This window comes from Pungitius pungitius, chromosome 4 (assembly GCF_949316345.1).
Source record: "Pungitius pungitius chromosome 4, fPunPun2.1, whole genome shotgun sequence".
Lineage (NCBI taxonomy): Eukaryota > Metazoa > Chordata > Actinopteri > Perciformes > Gasterosteidae > Pungitius > Pungitius pungitius.
In genome coordinates this window covers 392,674-414,917 of record NC_084903.1, presented here as the reverse complement: position 1 = coordinate 414,917, position 22,244 = coordinate 392,674, and the positions used below count along the sequence as shown (strand labels likewise).

Sequence of the window (22,244 nt, the reverse complement as noted above, 5' to 3'; positions counted from 1 at the left end):
ACAAGGGCTTCTTTTCAGATTCTGTCTGTTTAGACAATGATGATTGTGTACAGTTTTTGTTGAATCAGCACAGGTGAGTTATTCTTCTGTTGTCCAGTAGCACAGGGGGAATAATGGCTGCTTACTATTGTCAACCACTCAGCTGGATGGATTATGAGTTGAAGCTTACACACTTTTAAAAGTAATTCAATGCACGTTTGCACATCTTTGGGTTTTTTCTACACAGACACCTTTCATACAATTTTACTTGTAGCGGTAAAATTTAGACGCGCTATTTGATAAGATAACAGTTTTTTGATCATCAAAGAGAGCATTACACATGAGAAAATTAAATCCTTTTCCTGATGAGAACAGTATGTTTATCAATTATTGATGGGCATTCATTTCTCACTTGTATGACATAGTCAAACATACTCATCAGAATAAATGGTTGTAATAATGACCACTTTAAAGTAGCGGTTGCTTTTCCATATTCCAACTGCCTATAAGCGTAACTCTGCACAAGAACTATATTGAAATTACATTCAATCAGCTGGAATCACAGCCAGGTATGGACTTTTTAATCTAGTGGATTAAACTCTGATTTACCTGGTTCAAGGTGATGAGAAATCTGGAGGGGATTACAGTCTGACGCAGCGTTATTCCTTCCCCCCAGGTTTCCATCGCCGTGGGTTTGGCGGGCTTTGCCTGCGTCCTCCTCCTCGTCATTTTTGTTCTCATCAACAAATACGGCCGGCGCTCCAAATTCGGTATGAAAGGTAAGTCTCAGACAGGCGGATCGCTCTGGTTTTATTGGCCTTTCTGCCGGTTGCATCATTGTGTAGAAAACCCATCCCCCTAATCGCCTCTCTTCAAAACCTCAATGCATCGGAAAATGTACACATACACCTGCTGTGGTAGTCTGTCCTTTTACTGCACTTTAACAGCACCGCTGCTGCACTTCCCCTGCACTAGCCACATCCCCCCCCCCCAAAAAAAAACGTTGGGATGGGACTATAAGTTGATGATTTCTGCAGGAGTTCCACACATACATACAGACCGCTGGACCATTTCCAGAAGACAGCTCTCATGTGAACGGACCCCTGCGCTGTGCACACACCTCACACACCTCACGCATTCAGCCAGAGCCATCAAAGGAGGAGTCCTGGATTAATTAGCGCGCCCAGCGGTGTCCATCACGCTGAGGAATTCGGGGGGATTAACATGGCTTTTTGTGCATGCTGAGCTTTCATTTTGTTTCGCCTCGTCTCTCCGGCGCTGGTGTGTTGGAAGAGGCACGCGCCGTTTGCCGCAGTGATCTAAGAGCGGGCGGAGTGCGGGGAGGAGAGGCCTGGGGAGCACCTCGGGTCCTGTGCTTCAGTCTCGAGTGTTTGCTCGCACGTCCACGCCTCTCACCAGTCGGCAGGCCGAGTGGCGTCATTTGCACGCGTGTTAATGGGAGTGAGGGGCGGAGTTTGCGGGTCACCCATGTGCCCCTGTGCATGGATTCCAGCTTACGGTCCAATCCGTGCAGGTTTCTTCTGGTTCTGTCTTTATCCACTCTGCTCCTTCCTGTCGAGTCGTAGCATTTGTCACTTTTTTTTCCTCTCCATTCCAGCGGCATGCCGCCGTGACCTCGGCGCCTCGAACCAGGCGCGTTCAAGCACTGTGTAAAGTAGCATTAGCTGCTGCTGCTGCCACCCCATAATTACCTACTTTACAGGATTAAAGTTAGTTACCTCGGCAAAGAACTCTGCGCTGTAATTATTTAGGTGTTGGCAATTATTGCATTGGCCCTAAAGCTGCCTGTAAGCCTTAAACAGAAGTTAATGAGGCTTGTGTTTGTAATGTCATAACAAGTCACGTGAATTTAAGCATTGGTGACATACTGGTTTGAGGATGATATCCACCTTTGACCATGTGAAACCCACACAGTGCTGCCTCATTTTTACACCTGCCTGAACTTGGCTAAAAGGAGGCGCTGTTTTTAATGCTCAGTATTTTAGATTTTCTGCAAAAGGGCGCAAACAATGCAGTTGCAGTACTTTCCTGAGCTGGAAGGATGAGGAGCGTCATTTATCTCCTTGATGGCAACGTCCAACGTCGTCTTGGACACTGCAGGGCATCATTTAAAAAAAATGCCTCAACATTTCCTGTATACTTTTTAAACATAAAATTCTTCCTCAGCTGCCTTGAAGGTAACGAGTACTTTTATGCATCGCTGTGAGGGTGCCGGGGGAAGAGGTTGTTGAAGCTTTTTAAAGTGAGGTCAGGGTTATGTGCAGCATAGGATGCTAATGCCCTGCTCAACTGTATTGTCTCAAATATACCCAGCTTCATGTCTTCGTGTTCAAAAGTGCTCAATTCTGAGCCGCTATTAGCTGCTCTTTAACCAACATTTCCCATTTCCTGTTCAATACACAGTGACTCATTTGCTGCTACATTAACGCTCTGAATATCGTATGGAGAACTTTTAACCAATCAAACACATCAACATCAGAGCCAGTCCCTCTTTTTCCTTCTTTTTTTAACAGGCAGTAGCTCTTATCTTGTCAGTGCGGTTACTATACATACGCCTCTTCAGTTTAAATAGAGATGCTGTGCTCTCCACTATGTCTGTGAGAGATTGAAGGTATAAAGGACTTAAAGAGAGGTGATGTCAGCGTGAACTCTTTCAGGACCTCCTGCCATGCTATACAACAGCCTGATTTGTCCAGTGTATGTGTACTGTGTGTGTGTGTGTGTGTTTTCCCCTCCCACCCTTGTTCTGGAGAATCAGCTGGAAGGCCTGAAGAAGTCATTACCTTTGGTTGGAGCTATAATGGATTTTCGCTCCACTAAATCACTGTGGCTCTTTTGGCTGTTTGAGTTTGATCACAGACCGTTTCTGAGCATCCAATAAAAACTCAGTTTTTCTTTTTTTTCTTTTTTCTTTTATGTGGCTGGAGGTTTGTGTGTGTTTGTGTGTGTGCGTGCGTGCGTGTGTGTGTGTGTGTTTGTGTGTGTGCGTGTGCGTGAGCTACATTCAATTGATTTGCTAGCATTTCAAGGCTCGCCGCCAGGTCCGTCCCTTGGTTCTTTCACATTTACCGCTCTGACTGATATAGTCCCGCTCCGTTTATGTGGTTGTAATTATGGTTTTATGAAAGGTGCTTCGTCTGTCTGCATGTGTTCGCATGGGCCCGTGAAAATGGATCCGCACTGTAGATAACTTGTTGCACTGATCAATATGGTGTCGCCTCGTCTAAGCAGCCGGGAATCACACAAGTGGGTTTGCAGGGTCTTTCACACTGATTTTTGTCAAGAGGGAATCAATGATACTTCTTCATAGAAAGACACCAGGCACGTCAGCAAAGCGTACCACGCTCCCCTGTCAGGTTCTGCTGCTGCACGTGCAGCAAATAGGCAACTAAATGTATATCATTGCGTCACCTTTGCAATCTTTAAAAGATATTTCATCCAAAAAGTAGGAAAGGTCTTGGCAATGTGTGTTGAGACGCTGCTCCGTCTTTTCCTCTGAGTGAGTTTAAACTATTCCTGAAAAAACAGATATTATAGTAATTTCTGGCAGATTCACACCTTTTAAGGATTCAAAACTAATAAAACAAAGGATAATACAAATTGAACAAACAAAACCCTGATTCTCCTTTGATTTTTCTGTTGAATACTTTTTGTCAGCGTAATAACGCAGTAACTTATCCATGGGAATGTAAACAGGGCTTAGGAATGAATGCCACATTGTTCTGGGTATTTCTGGGGCTCATCCGCACACATTATTGGCACCTGCTGGGTTTACATAAGGACAAGATGAGGCTGGCGCTATTTTTAGCTACGTGTCACTGCAGAGTTTAGGCTGAAAATATACAGTGAACAAACAAAGGCAGCAGAGGTGGTGCGTCAGGAGAGAGTGACAAATGACAGAGGAAACGTCCTTGATTGGCATTTATTTCAGGAAAGCAGAACACGGTTATTAATCCTTTGTTCAAAGACGTATGCTTTTTCTGATATAAATATGTTCTTTTCATAGCACTTCAATACAGTCAAAGTTAAATGCATGCGTATAGATGTGGAATCAGACGTTTTGGTAGTTCATCAGAATTGGGAATGCAAAAATACGATTGAAGTATTTTTGACGTTTTGACAGTTTCCTTGCTTGTCCTTCAGACAGAGCCAGGCTAGTGGTTAACAGGCTTTACGCTAAGCTAAGCTAACTAGCCTGCTTAGTCATATTTACTCATGGCAATGCAAATTTCCAAATGTTTGTGTGTCTGTGACATTACGGCCAATCAATCCAATTCAATTATTTCCTTATAATACATATTAATTGAATACTTGAATCGTAATTCACATTTAAGTCGTGATCTTTTGTTACTGAAATAAAGAGGTTAACCTTTGAACTGTAACTCAAATTTCAAAAATTTTTACCAAGTTGCTGTGGCACTATTTATTATTCAGGACATTTATATTCGTGTATTTTTTTTTTTTACATTACAATAAAGTCAAGCTCGCCAATTATAATTCCATAATTATTTTTCCTTAACACAAACTAATGATCACTTGATCAGGTCTCTGTATTGGGCGACCTCTTGGTATCCCCAGTGAAGAACCTCGGCTGCAGTCTTTAACGGTCCAGAAAATGCTGCCTAAGGCAGATGGGAAACCCATAAATGCTGAGACACCAAGAAGTCAGGGTAAGGTGAAGCAGAGGACACCTGTGAGTCAAGGTGAGCGGACTCTGTTGTCAATGAATCCCATCGAGCCTATTTGGCCCAACGCTGGCACATTCTGAGAGGTCAAACTGAGAGAACCCTTTCAAGCGAACGCTTCACAGTGTTCAAGTTTTACGACATGCAGATGGACATGTCACAAAATCTATGGGATGACTGATCCCACTGACTCACACACACCTGCTCCACACACCGCCCGTAGCCTGCGGCGTCCTGCTAGCCTCTCTGATCCAGGCGTGTGTGTCAAGGCAGCTTACCCTCCTCTCCGCTACATTACCTGAAGCAGGCTTGGGGATGATAAGGCCCCCTCACACACACACACACACACACATTGCAGCATTTACCGCATCACTGCCTCGCTTGGCCTCCAGTGGCCAGAGTGAGCTCTGCCCCTTAAGCGGCGAGACTTGTCCACCCAGAGACAGACGGGCAGACTGCAGGAAGGTCAGCCAGGGACCCTTCCATGGAGTGGCCATTCAACACAATAAGTCATACTACGCAGGTTCACTGCAATTAAGGTCATATTTATTATTCCTTTTTTATTTTATACTGATTGTACTGCGCTTTATTTCTTGTGCTTTTCATTCCACTAGATTTATCTGACACCTGTAGTTTTACTAAATAAAACTATGAAGACTTAACTGCCAGATAAAATGAAATAAAAGAAATACAAAAGAATTGAAAGTGAAAATCTAAGTCACAGAGGCCAGACAAGTGGTAACACATTAACAGTTACTAATCATGTGCAGATGGAGACATTCAGATGGAAACAGAAACGTTTGTGGATGAGGGCGTTTAACGAACATCTCAGACTCGTTTCAATCCACAGTGCACGAGACTATTTTACACCCCGGGCTGCTGAAGTAATGAATGAAAATTAAATCATCTTTTTTCCTTTTGTTATTCAGAACCACCACGTATAAACCACTCAGCAGAGGCACAGTTATAGCAGCACAAATGGTGTTTACCCTTTTGCTCTGTTGCTACAGCAGCAGCCGTCATAATTGGCTCTAATTCATTCTTCGGAGGCGCATGCGGCAGATGGGGACTGCCAAGAAAACAGCAAAAAGGCATCCCAGGGAAGGGGGGGCGGGGGTCGAAGTGTTTTTTATTTGATCCTTTCCCAGAAATAAATGCCCCATTTTTTTTCCAGGAAGCAAAGTTCATCTCCCATCACTTGTTCTTTAAAAGCGTCTCTTGCAGATGGCCCGGCGCCTTCACCGAACACTGAAAGGATTTGGGTCGGACTGCCGTCTCTCAGCTGATCTCACGTCCGTATGGGAAGTAAAACCAAAGGGAGGCGTGCTTATTTATTTATCTCACCTAAAAGTTGCATGAGAACCTTGCTTGTGAGTAGGCCGGTCCCTGGATGGACGTACAGAGTGCAGGGGGGGGGCAGGGGGGGGGGTTTGTATTCCCGTGTACAAATAGGAATGCTATTAATTGTTTTTTTTATTGTGTTCTTTGGACTGTCAGCACAAGTCTGCTAACAGCTAAGTGCCCTGCGTCCTCTCTGGTGTCTCCAGCGCTGCTCTGTCTGTGCGGCACGTTGCAAAGTAACTTGCAGAGTGGTTTTGTTAAAATGCACTCTGACTGGGTGTTTGGAAGCCTCTTTCCCTATTCTAGTCTCAGCTATCAATAGTTCAGAAGGTCGGCATGGGTCCTCTGAGTTTAACAAAGGCTTAAAACATCTTTCAAGTTTCAGCACGTGGCAGAAAAGCGGAGAAAAGAAGCCGCACTTTTCCAACCACAGGCTTTCAGAGGCGCTTTGGCTTCACCCCCCCCCGGGGAATTGTTTAAAAAGAATATCATGTTTGCTTCCGTAGGATAGAGGAGCATAGCTCCTTGAGAGACATTTTGTCTTGTAATGAATACAGATGTAGTTGCACTTAAACCACTCAAGATGCAGGACTGTCTTTGGCGCGTCTAAAGAAATCGGTCCATGAAAATGCATCTGGGACAACTTCTGCTTCTCCGTGTTTCAATTAGTATTGATCAGGGAAAGTGCTGCTTCATTCAGAGCCCGATCCGGAGCAGAGAGGAAGTCGTCCAAACGGACCCACGGTGCATTGGTTTCCAATGCCGGCCCAATTAAGTGTATTAGTTAGAGCGAGAACAACGACTCATCATTCCTGAATTTTCCCACTCTAAACCTTTACTTAGTTCGTTATTATTATTTCTACCCAGCAGAGAACACCCACGTTATTTTTTATCCATACTTATGTATCAGGGACCTTGGTTTTTGTTCACAGTTGGGGTAATTTGTACATTTAACTTGTCTGCGTTAATCCCTCTGTAACTAGATCTTGAACACCTTGTGGTCATTGTGATTCCGCTCTACTTTTATAAATCACATTTTTAAGATGCATTCATGGTGCATTAGCCTTATTTTAGCCTTTTCATTTTTTATTTGTGCCAGGTGCGATAATCTCTTTGAGCTCTGTGACTAATCAGAAATACACTTAATTCTGCCTTGAACTTTTGTTCAACCTTCCAACCACAGAGTTACCCCCCCCTCCCACACACATCCTTCCAGGAGGACTTCACTAATGATTATTGGGCTCATATGTTCTGCAATTTCACACAGGCCTGGAAATAGGCCTGGTGCGGTATGCAGCGCTGATGAGTTAATGAACATTAAGGAGCTCGGGCTCAGCAGGAGGCCCTCGGCGAACTCGGCTTGGACAGCACGCCTCACATCTTGCAATGCGGCCCCCACGGTTCCCCGTTGGCCACATCCGGTCAGAACCTGTTGTTATGAGCGGACATTATGTGACAGTTTGCCTCTTCAGCTATCACGACATCTCGGGCTTCCTGACTGCAGAGACAGTGAGCTGCACTGTAAAATGCACCCGGCTGAACGAGGTGTGCGGAGCTCAGTTGGAAACCTTTCAGCTCAACGTTCCTCTCTGGGGAAAAAAAACAAAAAACCTTTAGGCACGCTTCCAGTTTGGGTTTTTGACTTTGTGAGGGCTTATTATTCCACGCAGGAGGGCGTCCTCTCAGAGGCGAGGAGGTGGTTTTAAGGGGCTGAATACGGAGAAGAGAAGCCGGCTGTGACTGCTAGTTTATTCAGTGTGAATTCTAGCCACCGGCCCGGCAAGCAGGGCCTCTTATGTAACCACCGAATGTAGGGTGCCGCATGCTCAACTCCTACGCTGGAAAGGATCCTTTTATACTGACAGAGACAAAATACCAGCTACTGCACTGAAATTGATTTCTTGGCTGAATCAATGGTGATGTGACGGTGTGTGTTAGTAATGACAGCATTGTATATTAAAAGAGTGTATTTACCACACTGTATCTCAATATAATGGTAACATTACTGTGAATATGGCATCATAAGCTATAAAGGGGCACTGAACATGATTCTGCTCAGCATTATATTGAACACACAGCACTATATATTTGATATTCTACTTTGTATCATATCTACATACTACAGTAAACACATAAAACATAAAATAATGGGGGCCAGCATGGGCCCTAACGTGCCCCCACAGACGAATACCAAAGGATTTATCCTTTGAAAACAACACATACCAGTAGCTGCTTTCAGCCTCTAAAAAATGAAAGAACTTTGAGAGTAAAATACACGTATTCCTAAAAATGTGCACCATGTGCAGCACGTCTAGCGGCGCACGCCACTCTACTCCCGTCAGCCTCGCCTCAGTCTGCGCCTCCATCGTGTTGTAGAGTACGAGTCTCCATGGTTAAAGCTTGAGCTCTAGAGAGTAATTGTTGTGTAATCACAACCGGGGGATTAATTATTCATAGAAGGACGCGCACACGGAACACACACACACACACACACACACACACACACACACACACACACAAAGGGAATCTCCTCCGATCTCTTTCTGCATGTCTATTTGCGTCTCTCCCTTTCTTTCCATATGCCTCTGTATCGTCCCATCCTCTCTCTCTCTTTCCCGTCTCTCTCTCTCTCTCTCTCTATCTCTCTCTCTCTTCCCACGCTAATGGAGTTAGTGAGCACAGAAGGACGAAACAATTAAAACAAAATTCATTTGAATGAATTAAAGAGCAGGCAGCCGCGGTGTAGCTGACACTTCTGAGGCAAGACAAATTACCCTGCATGGCTGGTTCAGTAGCGTTTTTACAGTGGCCTCGTCCCACCTCATTAACCTGTGTGTTAACCCGCGTGAGGAGCATCGCTGCTGAGCCCTAATGCAAAGCAGGCCGAGGCCAGTGAAGGTGCTGGGGGGGGGTTGGAGCGGTTTATGTCACTTTAACAGGTCACTGGATTCTTTTTGTTCTTTCTTATCCTCTTCGCCCCCACATGACACCCTAACACTTTGTAATGAGTCCAGGAGTGTCGGGGATTCAAATAGTGTTGTGATGCTCGGAAACGGCGTCGGGAAATGGCCTTCGCCGGCGACCAGTTGATGGGCCCAAACGGCACCTAGACCTCTCTCTCTCTCTGTATTTATATGTGGCGTGGTGGCTCATCACACCTGGCTTCATGCTCCAGGTGGTCCACTCGTCCATGTGTTCTTAAGAGCAGCGACTCTTTGGACTTTTGAGGCCCATCGAGAAAAGTTTGAAGAAGTCAAACACCAAAACACCATTTCACTGCATATGTTTGCAGGCATTCAGACAACGTGATATTTAAGTTTAATTATGATATGTAATCAGTTTTGTTCAATGATATATGTAGTTAAATGCTAAAAACACTGCACCAAAATACTGTAGGCCACTCATCCAAATCACTGAGCTCCATTTTTCACACAAGGCTGAAAACAGCCTCAGCCGGAAGGTTCTCAGGTCCCTCGATGCTGCGCTCCGATTTTACCCAAGCTCCAAGTCAGGACACTTTAAAGCAGGCACATTTTCATCAGGGCATGTGCATTTTTTGTCTACTTTTAAAATAAAAAAGTCTTTGTTGACTCGTTTTCCAACCTAGTGAAAATGTGCCTTCAGCGACTCCTTTTTTAATATCGTAAATCATCCAACAATCACATGGCATCTTTTCCCTGTGTCCAGTTGTGCCTGTAATTACAGTGTGTCCTACCCCCCCCTCGTCATGCTGGCTGTGGTGCCGTTGGTTCAACCGTCTTTATTAGAAAGAACCAGGGGCAGCCTGATGGCATATGGGCGCGGGGCTGAGATTTAGTTCTCACCTCTGGTAACCTTCCGTAAAGTCACGTCTGTTCAGCAGCAGCACATTCAAAAGAACCCTCCCGGAAGAGATTCCCGCTTTCCTTTCCTTTCACCAGAGCGCTCCGACAACCCAATGGCTGCAGCGGCATTGTGTTGCGGCTGTTATGTGGCGCTGCAGCTGCTCTGCAAAGCGGCTTTTTGGGCTTTGTGGCAGCGAACTGGCAGGCAGATAAACTCCATGTGGCCCAGGGGAGCGGGGTGATGATGAGCTACACAAACAGGCTAACAGCGCCGCAGCACGACGGGGTGTGCTGAACACAGCATGTTCTTTATGCATGGGGTGGTAGAGGAGGCGGAATAGGGATGCGGGGGGTGAGCCGAGCGGGAGGAGGTGTTGAGGGAGCTCCGACAGGCTGGCTCAGCTGTGTTTTAGCTAATGGGTGAACTGGCCGCTGTGGGGAAGAGCGTTTCCCTGTAGTTGCTTTGATTCTTTATCCTCGACCAGGATCTCTACAAATCAAACCAGTCCTGTGAGCTGGAAGGGACATTATAATTAATGACACAGCCAACAAACACACACAAGTAGGTAAAAACACCCAAAGTGTGCACTTTTAGAGGGCATCATATATCCCATGCATGAAGTGCTGAACTTCCCTTTTTATTAACGGTGCAGGGATTGTTACACGTGGAAAAGGACGGGCGATGCATTGTGTGCGTCTGGATGTGGGCACGCTTGATTTAACACCACCTCCAGGGACTGAGCTCTGATTTAAGTGGGTCTTCATGGAGACCACGGCACTTTCTGGGTCATGTGAGAGCTGGCATCACTTGGATTTTTAAATCAACCTCTTCCCCCCCCCTACACGCACACACCCACACATTTAAATGTTGATCTGAGAGAGAGAAGGCTACAGGGTCTAGTTTGTGTGCTTGTGTTGTATGTGTGTGTCCGGTATCTTTGCTCTGTCAACAGCAGAGCTCAGCTGAAGCATATTTCCACAGAGAGAGAGGCAGCAATATGTTTTGGACCAAAGCTGCGAGATAAGATCCACGGCACTGCAGCCCACAATCTGATGCTGCCACTGTGCCAGAGGGCAAAATCCAATTTCCTCCACACTGCAGAAAAAAAAAAAGACAGAGCAAAACATTTTTTAATCAATGAGTAATGCTTTGCAGGAGATAACTATTTGTTATGTGCATTCTCAAAGCAGGACAAAGTGTTGCAGCTAAGATATTGTTTCTACACTCCGTAGGTTTTTGGCCAAATAATTGTCTGATAAGGCCTGGCGCGTCTTTAACCTGAGCTTTTGTCTTCCCCCGGCCTTCCTCCAGCAGCCCATGTTTGCCCTCTCACAACATGACATTTGCAGCACAAATTGTCTGGCCTTTCAGAAGGCCGGACTGTCTCGCTCCTCTGACAAAACAGTCTCTCAGATAACTGCTTCATCCTCAATTATTGGACTTCTTTGAACTGAATGCTCCCTGCACCTTGCATGTTTGTCCATCATCTGCTGAAGATAAGCACGAGGGGGGGTAGTTGCAGGAAGTTGTTGATTTGATGCTGGACTTGTGTTACTCTGGGCAGGGACAATAGTAATAGGACCACCTTACCAAAACTTAAGGACATAGAGAGGCTAAGAGGCTTTCTGTCTGGCATAAATTACACATGTGTTTGTCAATCTGAATAAACGTCCACATAGTCACAGTTTGTCGTAGATTTCATGGTATCAGTGAACTACATATGTCCTCCCCCTTAATACCTGTCACCAACACTGCCGTCACCGTGGCTCGGTGACTTAGCTATGTTTAGACATTTTGGGTTTTATCCAGGGACGAATCAATCACAATTTGTCTCTCGCCCTTGACTACCATATATATATATATATATATATTATTAAAAAAACAGTTCCAATTTGGCTAACAAGGAGCCTCTTTAAAATAACCCTTTTATTCACCCCTCCCCCAGGGAAAGGGATGTACATGCACAGTATCTTAACAAACTTGGCAAGAGCTTTCAGAGCAGATTAAAAGCATATCTTGCAAAATGTGTTACATTAGACGACCAAATAGCTTCACTCTAAGGTTTTCAACTTTTGACTTCCTGCATTCAAACTGTAAACATTATGTACGCCATTTGAGAAGGGAAAGCTCAACGGGCGGAACGAATATTTTTAAAAAGGTAGTTATTTCAGAAAGTGTATCTGTGCATAAGTAGAACTCTTTCTACCAGACAAACGATTCCATGTCACTTCCAAAATGAGGATGATGCACAAACCTAAATATCTCTCTTAATGATGCCGCCAAAGTGTCCATGAACCGTGTAGCAAGGAGAGCCATCTGTATGTAATCCTTTGTTCATTAGCATGTGGAACGAGTGTTTCCCAGCTAGCCAGCCCCTCTCGGTGCCCCCCCAGAGTCTTAATCCCTCCTCCGCATGGTGTATTTCCGCTCCACTGGGAACCAATCGTGCCAATTTCACTCGTCGAGCTTGATAATTAGTGACAATTGTAAAAGTAATTTACAAACTCCAGCAATGCCATTGAGCAAATGGTGCCAATTAACTGTAGATGCTAATGTGGGCAGAAAAGCGGAAAAAAGCTGCATCCGACCTCCATTACAGAGTGAGGCGGAGGGCCTGGGAGCTGTGTTCTGCCTGTCGGAGAGAATCGCCCAGGGAGAAGAGGGGAGGGGATGCACAATGTCGGGCCGGGCATGTCACTATGCTGCAGATAATTCCCACAATACAAGAACAAGAATTGTGACCAGGCCAACAGCATTTAGAATTTGCATCAAAGGCTATTAGCTGACGCTCTCATTTAGACTCACTGTAGCAGTATAATATACGACATGGTAGAATATGGCTCCACTGCTACAACATCAATTTTTGCCAATAAAACATTTGTCTTGTCAATTGAAATGAAGGGGCCAGGTGTGAAAGGGCCCCCCAGATACTGAAACTGAAATAAAGGACAAACAGTCATGGACAAATTAATATCCTTTTAATTAATCAAATAAAACTGACTGTAAATGTTAAGAATGGTTAAGCTTAAAGGTTCACCATTTTAACCATTCAATGTTTATTTAGTCTATAGCAGGAAGTTACAAATTGGGGTGAAACACCATCAAACCACTTTTACATATTTTGTGCTGTACATCGGGGGGGGGGGGGGGGACACAATATGCATCCAATGGATCCAAAGTGTTCTGTATAGAATAAAAAATGCACAATATATTCACAATGAATTAAAATAGCAGAGCAGAACATATTACATTCAATTTAAGAATAGGGGCACTGCTGGAACATCTCCAACATCTCAAGTTTTCTCAGAGTCATCTCATCCCCTTGTTGGACACGGCGCTGATGTTGGCCTTCCAGCTCAGCCTGTTGTTGACACCCAGTACTCACTATGTCCACATCCTCACCCAGTACTCACTATGTCCACATCCTCACCCAGTACTCACTATGTCCACATCCTCACCCAGTACTCACTATGTCCACATCCTCACCCAGTACTCACTATGTCCACATCCTCACCCAGTACTCACTATGTCCACATCCTCACCCAGTACTCACTATGTCCACATCCTCACCCAGTACTCACTATGTCCACATCCTCACCCAGTACTCACTATGTCCACATCCTCACCCAGTACTCACTATGTCCACATCCTTACCCAGTACTCACTATGTCCACATCCTTACCCAGTACTCACTATGTCCACATCCTTACCCAGTACTCACTATGTCCACATCCTCACCCAGTACTCACTATGTCCACATCCTCACCCAGTACTCACTATGTCCACATCCTCACCCAGTACTCACTATGTCCACATCCTCACCCAGTACTCACTATGTCCACATCCTCACCCAGTACTCACTATGTCCACATCCTCACCCAGTACTCACTATGTCCACATCCTCACCCAGTACTCACTATGTCCACATCCTCACCCAGTACTCACTATGTCCACATCCTCACCCAGTACTCACTATGTCCACATCCTTACCCAGTACTCACTATGTCCACATCCTCACCCAGTACTCACTATGTCCACATCCTTACCCAGTACTCACTATGTCCACATCCTTACCCAGTACTCACTATGTCCACATCCTCACCCAGTACTCACTATGTCCACATCCTCACCCAGTACTCACTATGTCCACATCCTCACCCAGTACTCACTATGTCCACATCCTCACCCAGTACTCACTATGTCCACATCCTCACCCAGTACTCACTATGTCCACATCCTCACCCAGTACTCACTATGTCCACATCCTCACCCAGTACTCACTATGTCCACATCCTTACCCAGTACTCACTATGTCCACATCCTCACCCAGTACTCACTATGTCCACATCCTTACCCAGTACTCACTATGTCCACATCCTCACCCAGTACTCACTATGTCCACATCCTCACCCAGTACTCACTATGTCCACATCCTCACCCAGTACTCACTATGTCCACATCCTCACCCAGTACTCACTATGTCCACATCCTCACCCAGTACTCACTATGTCCACATCCTCACCCAGTAGTCTCAATGGTCTTGGAGATGCTACTGGGCTCGTTGCATCAGGTAAATGATGGCGTTGTCCTCTCCCAAATGAGGCTGGTAAGCAAAGTGTAAATTGGTTATTTCTGTGTTTTAGTGAAGAGAACATTTCATCCAGGCTCGTTGCTAGAAGTCAAGGCCCTGCTGTCTTATCATGAGTGCTATAATTGTAGAACGGTTCACTGCTTCCAGCTTTCCTTAAAAAGAACCAATAATGTAACTCATCCAGTGTGAGCGGCACAGAGCCCACTGGTTAACAGCACAGTCTGCTGTTTTATAGAAACATCTGATCTGGGATTAAAGACAAGCGGTGTATTCCCATTCTGTCATTCACAGGCCTCAAACTCTACCCGTGTAAACACAAGAGGGTGAGCAGTGTTTGCCGTATTCTCTGTCTAAAAAAACACCTTTTAGTTGCTCTTTGATCGCGGGCACTGGAATAGTAATTGCTAACACTTATGAAACAAAACGACAAGCTTAGTATCGCAAATACAAAAGAAGAGATAGGGTTGTGAAGGGGGGGGGGGCGTAGACGTTTGATGCAGTTTACTGGAGCTGTGGAGGTCCCTTTGTTGCAGCTAAGATGCTTTTGATTGATGTAAGAAGGGCCCTCAGATATTTTATGTCAGAGAGGGCTTTTGGCATTGTATATTTTACTGTATATACCCCTGCTGTGTTTCAAAATAGACACTTTTGGTGTAAGCTGCATTTTTTAATTTTCAAAAGTTTGTTTATTGGTCCTTATACTGCATCCAAGTGAACATGTTGATGCCTTTAGTGCCTGATGCGTCCATTTTTTGACAAAATGTCTTTATTGTAAGAGATCCTTCCAGGAGAGAGGGACCTACTGGGAGCTAAAGTCTGGCCTTTCTGGCTCACATGAAGTAGTAGCAGCCAAAGCATTGGTGGCAGGATGCTGGTCATACAGAAGGGGGGAAATGAAGGAACTGTATGGCTGCTCTTCCCTTCTTTGAAGCTGTGGAAGGGGATAAGCCTCTGGTGTTATTAACAGGCTCCCTCTGACATTTTCTGTTGATGTTTATTTAAATGGTGCTCAGATCGCTGTGGAAATTGGCCCGTTGCGAACGCCCAGCACGACACAAAACATCTGGGCTTTGGAAGGGAAACACAGAGAGGGAGAGAGAGAGAGAGAGAGAACTATATCTGAAAGGACAGAGGAAGAAAACTTAAGGCCTTTAGGTAAAGGAAGGGATTTTGTGTGAAATGTATTTTGTGTAATGAGATGGCCCAATTCTGCTCTTTGAAATTGGGTTACCTGGAGCTGGAAAAAAAAAATATGTCGTCTTGCCTTTCCCCAATAAAGCTGGCTGTTCTCAGCTTACACTGGGTCCAATCCTCCAATTGACCAAAAAACTTACTCAAGCTGTGTATTTTCCTAGATTTATTTGTCAGGCAGGTCGTCGGCAGACAGTGTCATTTCAGAGCCCCCGCTGGGGGAGGCCTCTTTCTCGTAGAGGCACCGTGGCACGCAGCGTTAATAATGTAGCTCACCTCTTATGGCACTCCAACAAACACAGCCATCAACCCCAATTGGCCATCAACAGAAATGTCCATCTTCTAAATAAACTGCTATTTTCCTGTGCAGTCATTGTGGGATGGGGGTCCTCCGTGTGTGTGTGTGGGGCGGCGGACACACATTTCCTCTCTCACAACATGTTTTCTCAGTGAGATGAGGGTCATCTGACAGCCCCCCTGCCTCAGCATCGTCTGTATCCAAGTCCATTTACCACCAGCTCGTTCCCTTTATTGCCATTCGCTGATCGCAGCACTTTGAAGTGTTTGCTGAGCGAAGGTGGAATGGGGGGAGGTTGACTTTGGGGGCGGGGGGAGGTTGAATTGGCAGTATTAGGTGGTTTCTTTCTCCTCTTCTTTCTACAAAACAAAAAGGTGACCTACTTTTCAGTTTGCTGCATCTTGACTCAGTCTTATTGGTCTTCCTCATGTTGTGTTTCGGTTACTCTCATGAAGCTTCTCTCAAAATGACTCTTTTTCAACATTCTCTGTCCCAAAACCCTCCCATCAAAAAACTCCCCCAAAAAACAAAACTTTCAATGAAACCATAGGGAGGAGAACAGAGGAGTCAGAGGAGGAATCCCTCTCCCGGGTTAGAGGGGCAGACTATAATGGATGTACAATGAACAATGTAAAAGATGCACAACACATTCAATGCCTATGACAGAAAGGATTCAAATATTAATAATAAGTAGTAAGCCGGGTGGGACTACAGCAAGAACAACCTCCATCAGACATTACCACCTCACACAGAAGCCTGTAGGGAGAGGAAGAACAAAGGCTAAAAAGCTAAATCAGTAATGTTGCTTTATGATGACAGTAATAGTAATAATAATATATACTTTTATTATTAATAATGATAATGATAGCAGCAGCAGTTGTCAGCAGGGCCAGGACAAGAGGCAGGAACGAGGTCCGGATAGAACCATGATCCATGGAGACCTGCAGGGCGAGAAAGCACAAATACTGCGGGGAAGGAGCTGAATCAGTGATGTGAATTATTATAGAGAGAAAGAAAGAGGAGGAAAAGTTTCACAACCGCATGTTGCCCTCAGAGAAGTTGTAAAGTTTGTTTTGTTTGAAATGCTTATACGCTTTGAACATCCAGCGTGACATCTCTTGCATATGTTTGGGCTCAAAGAAGCCTCCATGTGGGGAAAGACAGTCAAATCAATCATTTTTAAGGGCATTGATTTTTTGGGAAACAAACTGTTGTTTGGCACCAAAAGCATTTTATTGTTTTTTCCAAAAAAACAATTAAAATATTTATTTGTTGCTGCTTTGATTTATTTACTGAAGCCTTGGGTAAATGTGTCTTTTATGATGCTAAGTTTTTAGAAAGGTGCTAGATTATAAACAGTCTAAACAGAGAAAATAAGCCTTACCCACAGTCCAGATGCTGCTGCAATCCTATGATCATTATGACTGCTGAATGGAGATGTCTGGGGGGGGGGGGGTTGCATCAGGTGCACGCTGAAATGCAGAGAGAACAACAGCTTTTAAAGTGTGATTGCAACAATACGATCGGCTGAAGGAAACGGTGCCGACCCTACGATGGGTTAGTTTAACGTGCACCGAGAGATGTGGTGCCCTGATGAGGAGACAAGATTGTTCAGCTTGACTTCTTTGCCCAAATTTCACTTGAGCTTCATTTGATGTCAGGTATATTTTAAACTGAAATGAAATTGACAACATGTTTTGGAGGGTTCTACTGCCGGCCATGCATTTCTGAAGACTGTTTCCATTCAATTAATTTTTGACCAAATGGCCAAAAAAGAAAAATGAATTAGTACTTCACCCTCTAATTGACTCTTTGCTAAGTCCCGCCTCTCAACTGCAGACCCCCCAATCATAGCCTTGCCTGAGCCAGCTGTGACCAAACTAATTTCATTGACCCTTTTGTCCACCTCTCTCTTAAATTACTTTTTAGAAATTAGATAATAATAATTCATGGAGTGCATTTAGTGACAGTGTGGGCTCCGTGGTAGCTTTGACAGCTTGATGGAGTAGCATAGGGGTACTGGGGTTTAGCTAAGGGTCAATTGCAGTTTGTCGCACATGCAATAGCTCCATTCTGAAAGGCTGTACCCTTCATGGTGCTGTGAGAACCCATTTAGCAACTTAGAATATGATCATTAGTAAAAAAAATTGACTACCCCAGACATTGTACAAAATTTGTATGTATACATTTGAGGCGTTGCGCGAACTCTTACCCAAACCAAAGGTGAGGAAGAAGAAGACCCCTGTTCTTTCCTCTGGGCGTAGCGCTCAGGTTGAAAGGGATGGAGGTTGATGTTTCAGCTAACCTTGGCAGCGCGCCCTGCATGGCTGCCCCTGTAAGCCATCAGTCTGGTTGGGGTCTGACTGAAATATTAAAGAGCCTGTCTGCTCGCCCGCTGGAGCACCAGAGTGCACGGAGCACTTTATGTCATTTAGGTACAGTAGGTATGTAATGGATGGAGACCGGGGTGAAACCAGAGTGAAAGACAATTCTGAGTTTAATTGACGGTCATATCACCATCAGTCCTTTGATAGATTTATCCCTCTACACATTCATTACCTGCCAGCGGTGCATTATATTAGTAGCTTATAGAAGATTACGTATGTACAAAGCCATGCTGTTATTATGGAAATGGTGCCCTTGCTGCGGTAAAAAGGAAGATGGAAGTCGCCCGCCCTGCTGCAGATCGCCTTACAGCTCACCTCCACAAGGGCTTGGCTGATGAGCAGCCTTTAGTACAGCAGCCAAGTCACACCTCAGCCTCCCAATGGGTTTATATTTATATGCACACAAAAAGGATGGGTTTTTTTCTGTTGAAGGCCAAACGTCAGGTGCTCAACATCAGTGCCCAGGTCCATGAATGAATTTCCCTGCAATTCATCATTTTAATGTTGAGTTTGGCAGTGTGGGAGGAAGCCCACGAGAGCCCTCAGAGTACTGAGAGTAAACCCACGCCGGCACGCCGGGAGGAACCGCGCACGGCGCCAAGAGCCAGGGTTCGGCGTGAGCGTGACCTTGTTGCTGCGAGGCCGCAGTGTCGCGGTGTGCGTCCCTACGGACGCCTGATGGTGGAGCCGCATCGTTCGCGCCTCCTTCTCACACCGCTGCTGGTGTCATGCTCCATGGGAAGAGTGCGACGCGACGTCACACGTTCACAAACATCACACATGTCACGGGGTGGACAATTGCATGTTTATTGGTTTATTTTATTGATATTACTGCATGGTTTTTGTTGTTTGCTTGCATGATTTGTGTGGCAATTTGTTTGCAGTTTTAATTGGCATGGTGTCCTTAATTGACAATCTGCCCCAGTGACACACCAACAATCAGCCGCTAATTGGCAAAGGGACCAATGGAGAACTGCCAAGGGCGGGGCTGTTCCCTTTTTAAGACAGGTGGACAGAGACTGGGGGAAGCAGAAAGAACAGAGAGAGGACACGTGGCAGTGTGGAGCTGGAGCTGGAGCTGGAGCTGGAGCTGGAGCTGGAGCGGGAGCGGGAGCTGGAGCTGGAGCTGGAGCTGGAGCTGTGGTGGCAGCAGGAGCAGCAGGAGCAGCAGGAGCGGCAGGAGCGGCACGAGCAGCACGAGCAGCACGAGCAGCACGAGCAGCACGAGCAGCACGAGCAGCACGAGCAGCAGGAGCAGCAGAGGGCGGCTGTCAACCCAGTGTTGTGGCTGGTGGGAGATCTACGTGCGGGACTCTGCTGTGGTGGCCTTGGATGGACTATTTTAGGGTTTAGGATACATTTTAAGCATTTATATTAAAATAAATACCTTTTTATTAGTATTTCCGCCCTTGTCTCCTTTTGGGTCATTATGTCACTGCTCTCCCCCAAATATAAAGAACCTGGACTTTTGTTTTAGTTGAGTTCCTAGGGCTCTTAGCCTTTACCTAGGTGGCGTTGTTGGCAACATAACTTATTTTTTCTTCACCTCGGCCGCTGACATAAATTTGGCGTTGTCGGCAGGATTTGGATTTTTTTGGGAGCAGTGAACAGTGGCCTAAAGGATTGTTGTTTAACCTAGCAATGATGATGATGCCCTTATATGCTGGTGCCCCCTGGGTGCCCAAATATACAGGCCCTAATGGCAGTCTACAATATGGGGATTGGAAGGAACAGATCCAGGGACTTTTAGGTATTCAGGAATTTCCTGAAGCAAGGAAAATAGAAATTGTTTTGGGAGCTTTAGGGGGGGAAGCCAAACAACAGGTTGGTGTTCTGGCTGAGGCTGAGCGCGATAGAGTTGCTAAAATATTTACTTGTTTAGATGCACTCTATGGGGAACAAACTTCTATTCCTGCATTGCGGGCCCAGTTTTATAAGTGTCATCAAAGGCCTAGGGAAACTGTGAAAACTTATCTGTTACGTTTGCGAGGGCTATATTGCAGGCTACAGCAACGCAGCCCAGATGACGCCCCCACAGAAAGCAATCTGCGCGAACAGTTTCTACTTGGCTTGGAGGAAGGCGCCCTGGCCCAGGACCTAAAAACCTATGCCCGACGTAACCCGGGACGGAGTTTCGATGACCTACGCCAGGAGGCGATGCTGCTAGACGACGAGCATGGTGGCAAAAGGCAAATTGAAGCAGAGTGTTCTGCTGTGCGAGAATCCCAGGCAGTAAAGCCCTTGACATCGGAACGGGATTGGAAACAAGCCTTGAAGGATGAGATTATGGCAGAAGTTGCGGGCCAGATGAAGGGGCTGACTCAGGAGATCGTTAAGGAACTAAGGCCTCTCCTAGAGCCTATGCAACCTAACCATTCCCTTTATCCTCCACCAGTAGGCGGACGACGACGAGCTACATCAGATTGCTCCAATACATGGGATACTGAAGGTAGGCCTATCTGCCGTCGCTGCAAACAGCCGGGACATGTGGCTAGGTTTTGTAGAAGAACTTCAGAAACCCAGCTGGCTTTAAACTAGTTAGCCCTGCTCCTGAGGTCCGAGTAGTAGGGTCAGACGGTATAGCCAATTTAGGGGCCGCCCCAACTTTTGTAGGAAATTGTCCACTAGTAAAGGTTTGCATAGATGGGGTAGAACTCTCAGGGTTACTGGATACTGGGTCTCAAGTAACTTTAATGCAACAGCAAGTACTGGAACGACATTTCCCTGATTGTAAGCTGGGGGTCGGAGGAACCTCTGCTGTATTGACTCTCAAGGCGGCTAATGGCTTGGATATCCCGTATATAGGCTACGCAGTGATGAACTTCGAAGTGGGACACATTAAGATACCGAATAGGGGTGTTGTCATTGTAAAAAACGAGTGTTCAACCAATCCCTTGATTCTGGGAATGAATGTCATTGGTGCTTGCTGGAAGACTGTTTTCCAGAATACAGGGGGATCTGCATTGCCCTGTGATAGCCCTCAGGCTCAAAAGGCTTGGAGTCATGCCTTTGCTACATGCCGTCGGATCAGCGTCTCAACAGGTGAATTGGCCACGCATTATATCCGTCCCGCTACCCGCCAGAAGGTATGTGTTCCAGCCTTCACCGAAGTGGTAATATGGGGTCGTGCTTGTATGGGCCCGAAAGGGACTGATTATTGTGGACTGGTGGAACCCCTCCCACACACCAGTGCCGTTGGCACTGCAAGATCCGTGGTAACGGTAAGGAAAGGAAGACTTCCTGTTCGCCTTTGTAATCCTCACCCATACAGTCTGTCCATAGGCCGATACCAGAAGTTGGGGACTATCAGCCAAGTAGAGGAGGCGGACTTGTATGGAAAGGAGAATTTGAGCCTAACACAAGACTCGGAGGGGGTAGTTCAGGTTGGCGTTGTGGAGGCCTCTGAGGTCCCAGAAGGTAAAAATCCAGACTGGTGGGTTAACAATTCGGTTGACCGGCCTGATCTAACTGAGCAGCAACGGGTGGACCTTGGTGTTCTATTAAAGAAGTGGAGTGATGTTTTTGCCGCCAACGACGATGACTTTGGTCGGACTAACATTGTCCAACACAGAATACCTACGGGTGATGCGGCTCCAATTCGAGACCGGTTCCGGCCCTTACCTCCAACTCTGTATAAAGATATGAAGAGTCTGCTAGCAGGTATGCTAAATAACCGTGTCATTCGAGAGAGCTCTAGTCCATGGGCCTCACCTATTGTGCTGGTTCGAAAAAAAGATGGAAGTTTGAGGTTCTGTGTGGATTACAGGAAATTGAACTCTGTGACTCATAAGGATGCGTTTCCCCTCCCCAGAATTGAAGAGACCCTTACCACCCTATATAGGGCTGAGTGGTTTTCAACCTTGGACCTGGCAAGTGGCTACTGGCAGGTGGAAATGGACCCCCAAGATCGCGAGAAGACCGCCTTT

The 22,244-nt window shown here is 45.8% G+C and overlaps 1 protein-coding gene across 5 annotated transcripts in view; it reads left to right on the top strand.

Annotated features, from left to right (window-relative positions):
- The window catches only part of ntrk3b (neurotrophic tyrosine kinase, receptor, type 3b), a 123,070-nt gene that overhangs the window by 62,402 nt on the left and 38,424 nt on the right, over window positions 1-22,244 (top strand). For all 5 annotated transcript variants that reach the window (XM_037484154.2, XM_037484165.2, XM_037484144.2 and 2 more), the window contains one exon: window positions 656-758. In XM_037484154.2, coding sequence (XP_037340051.2) covers window positions 656-758 — 103 coding nt within the window. The remainder of the gene's footprint in view (window positions 1-655; window positions 759-22,244) is intronic.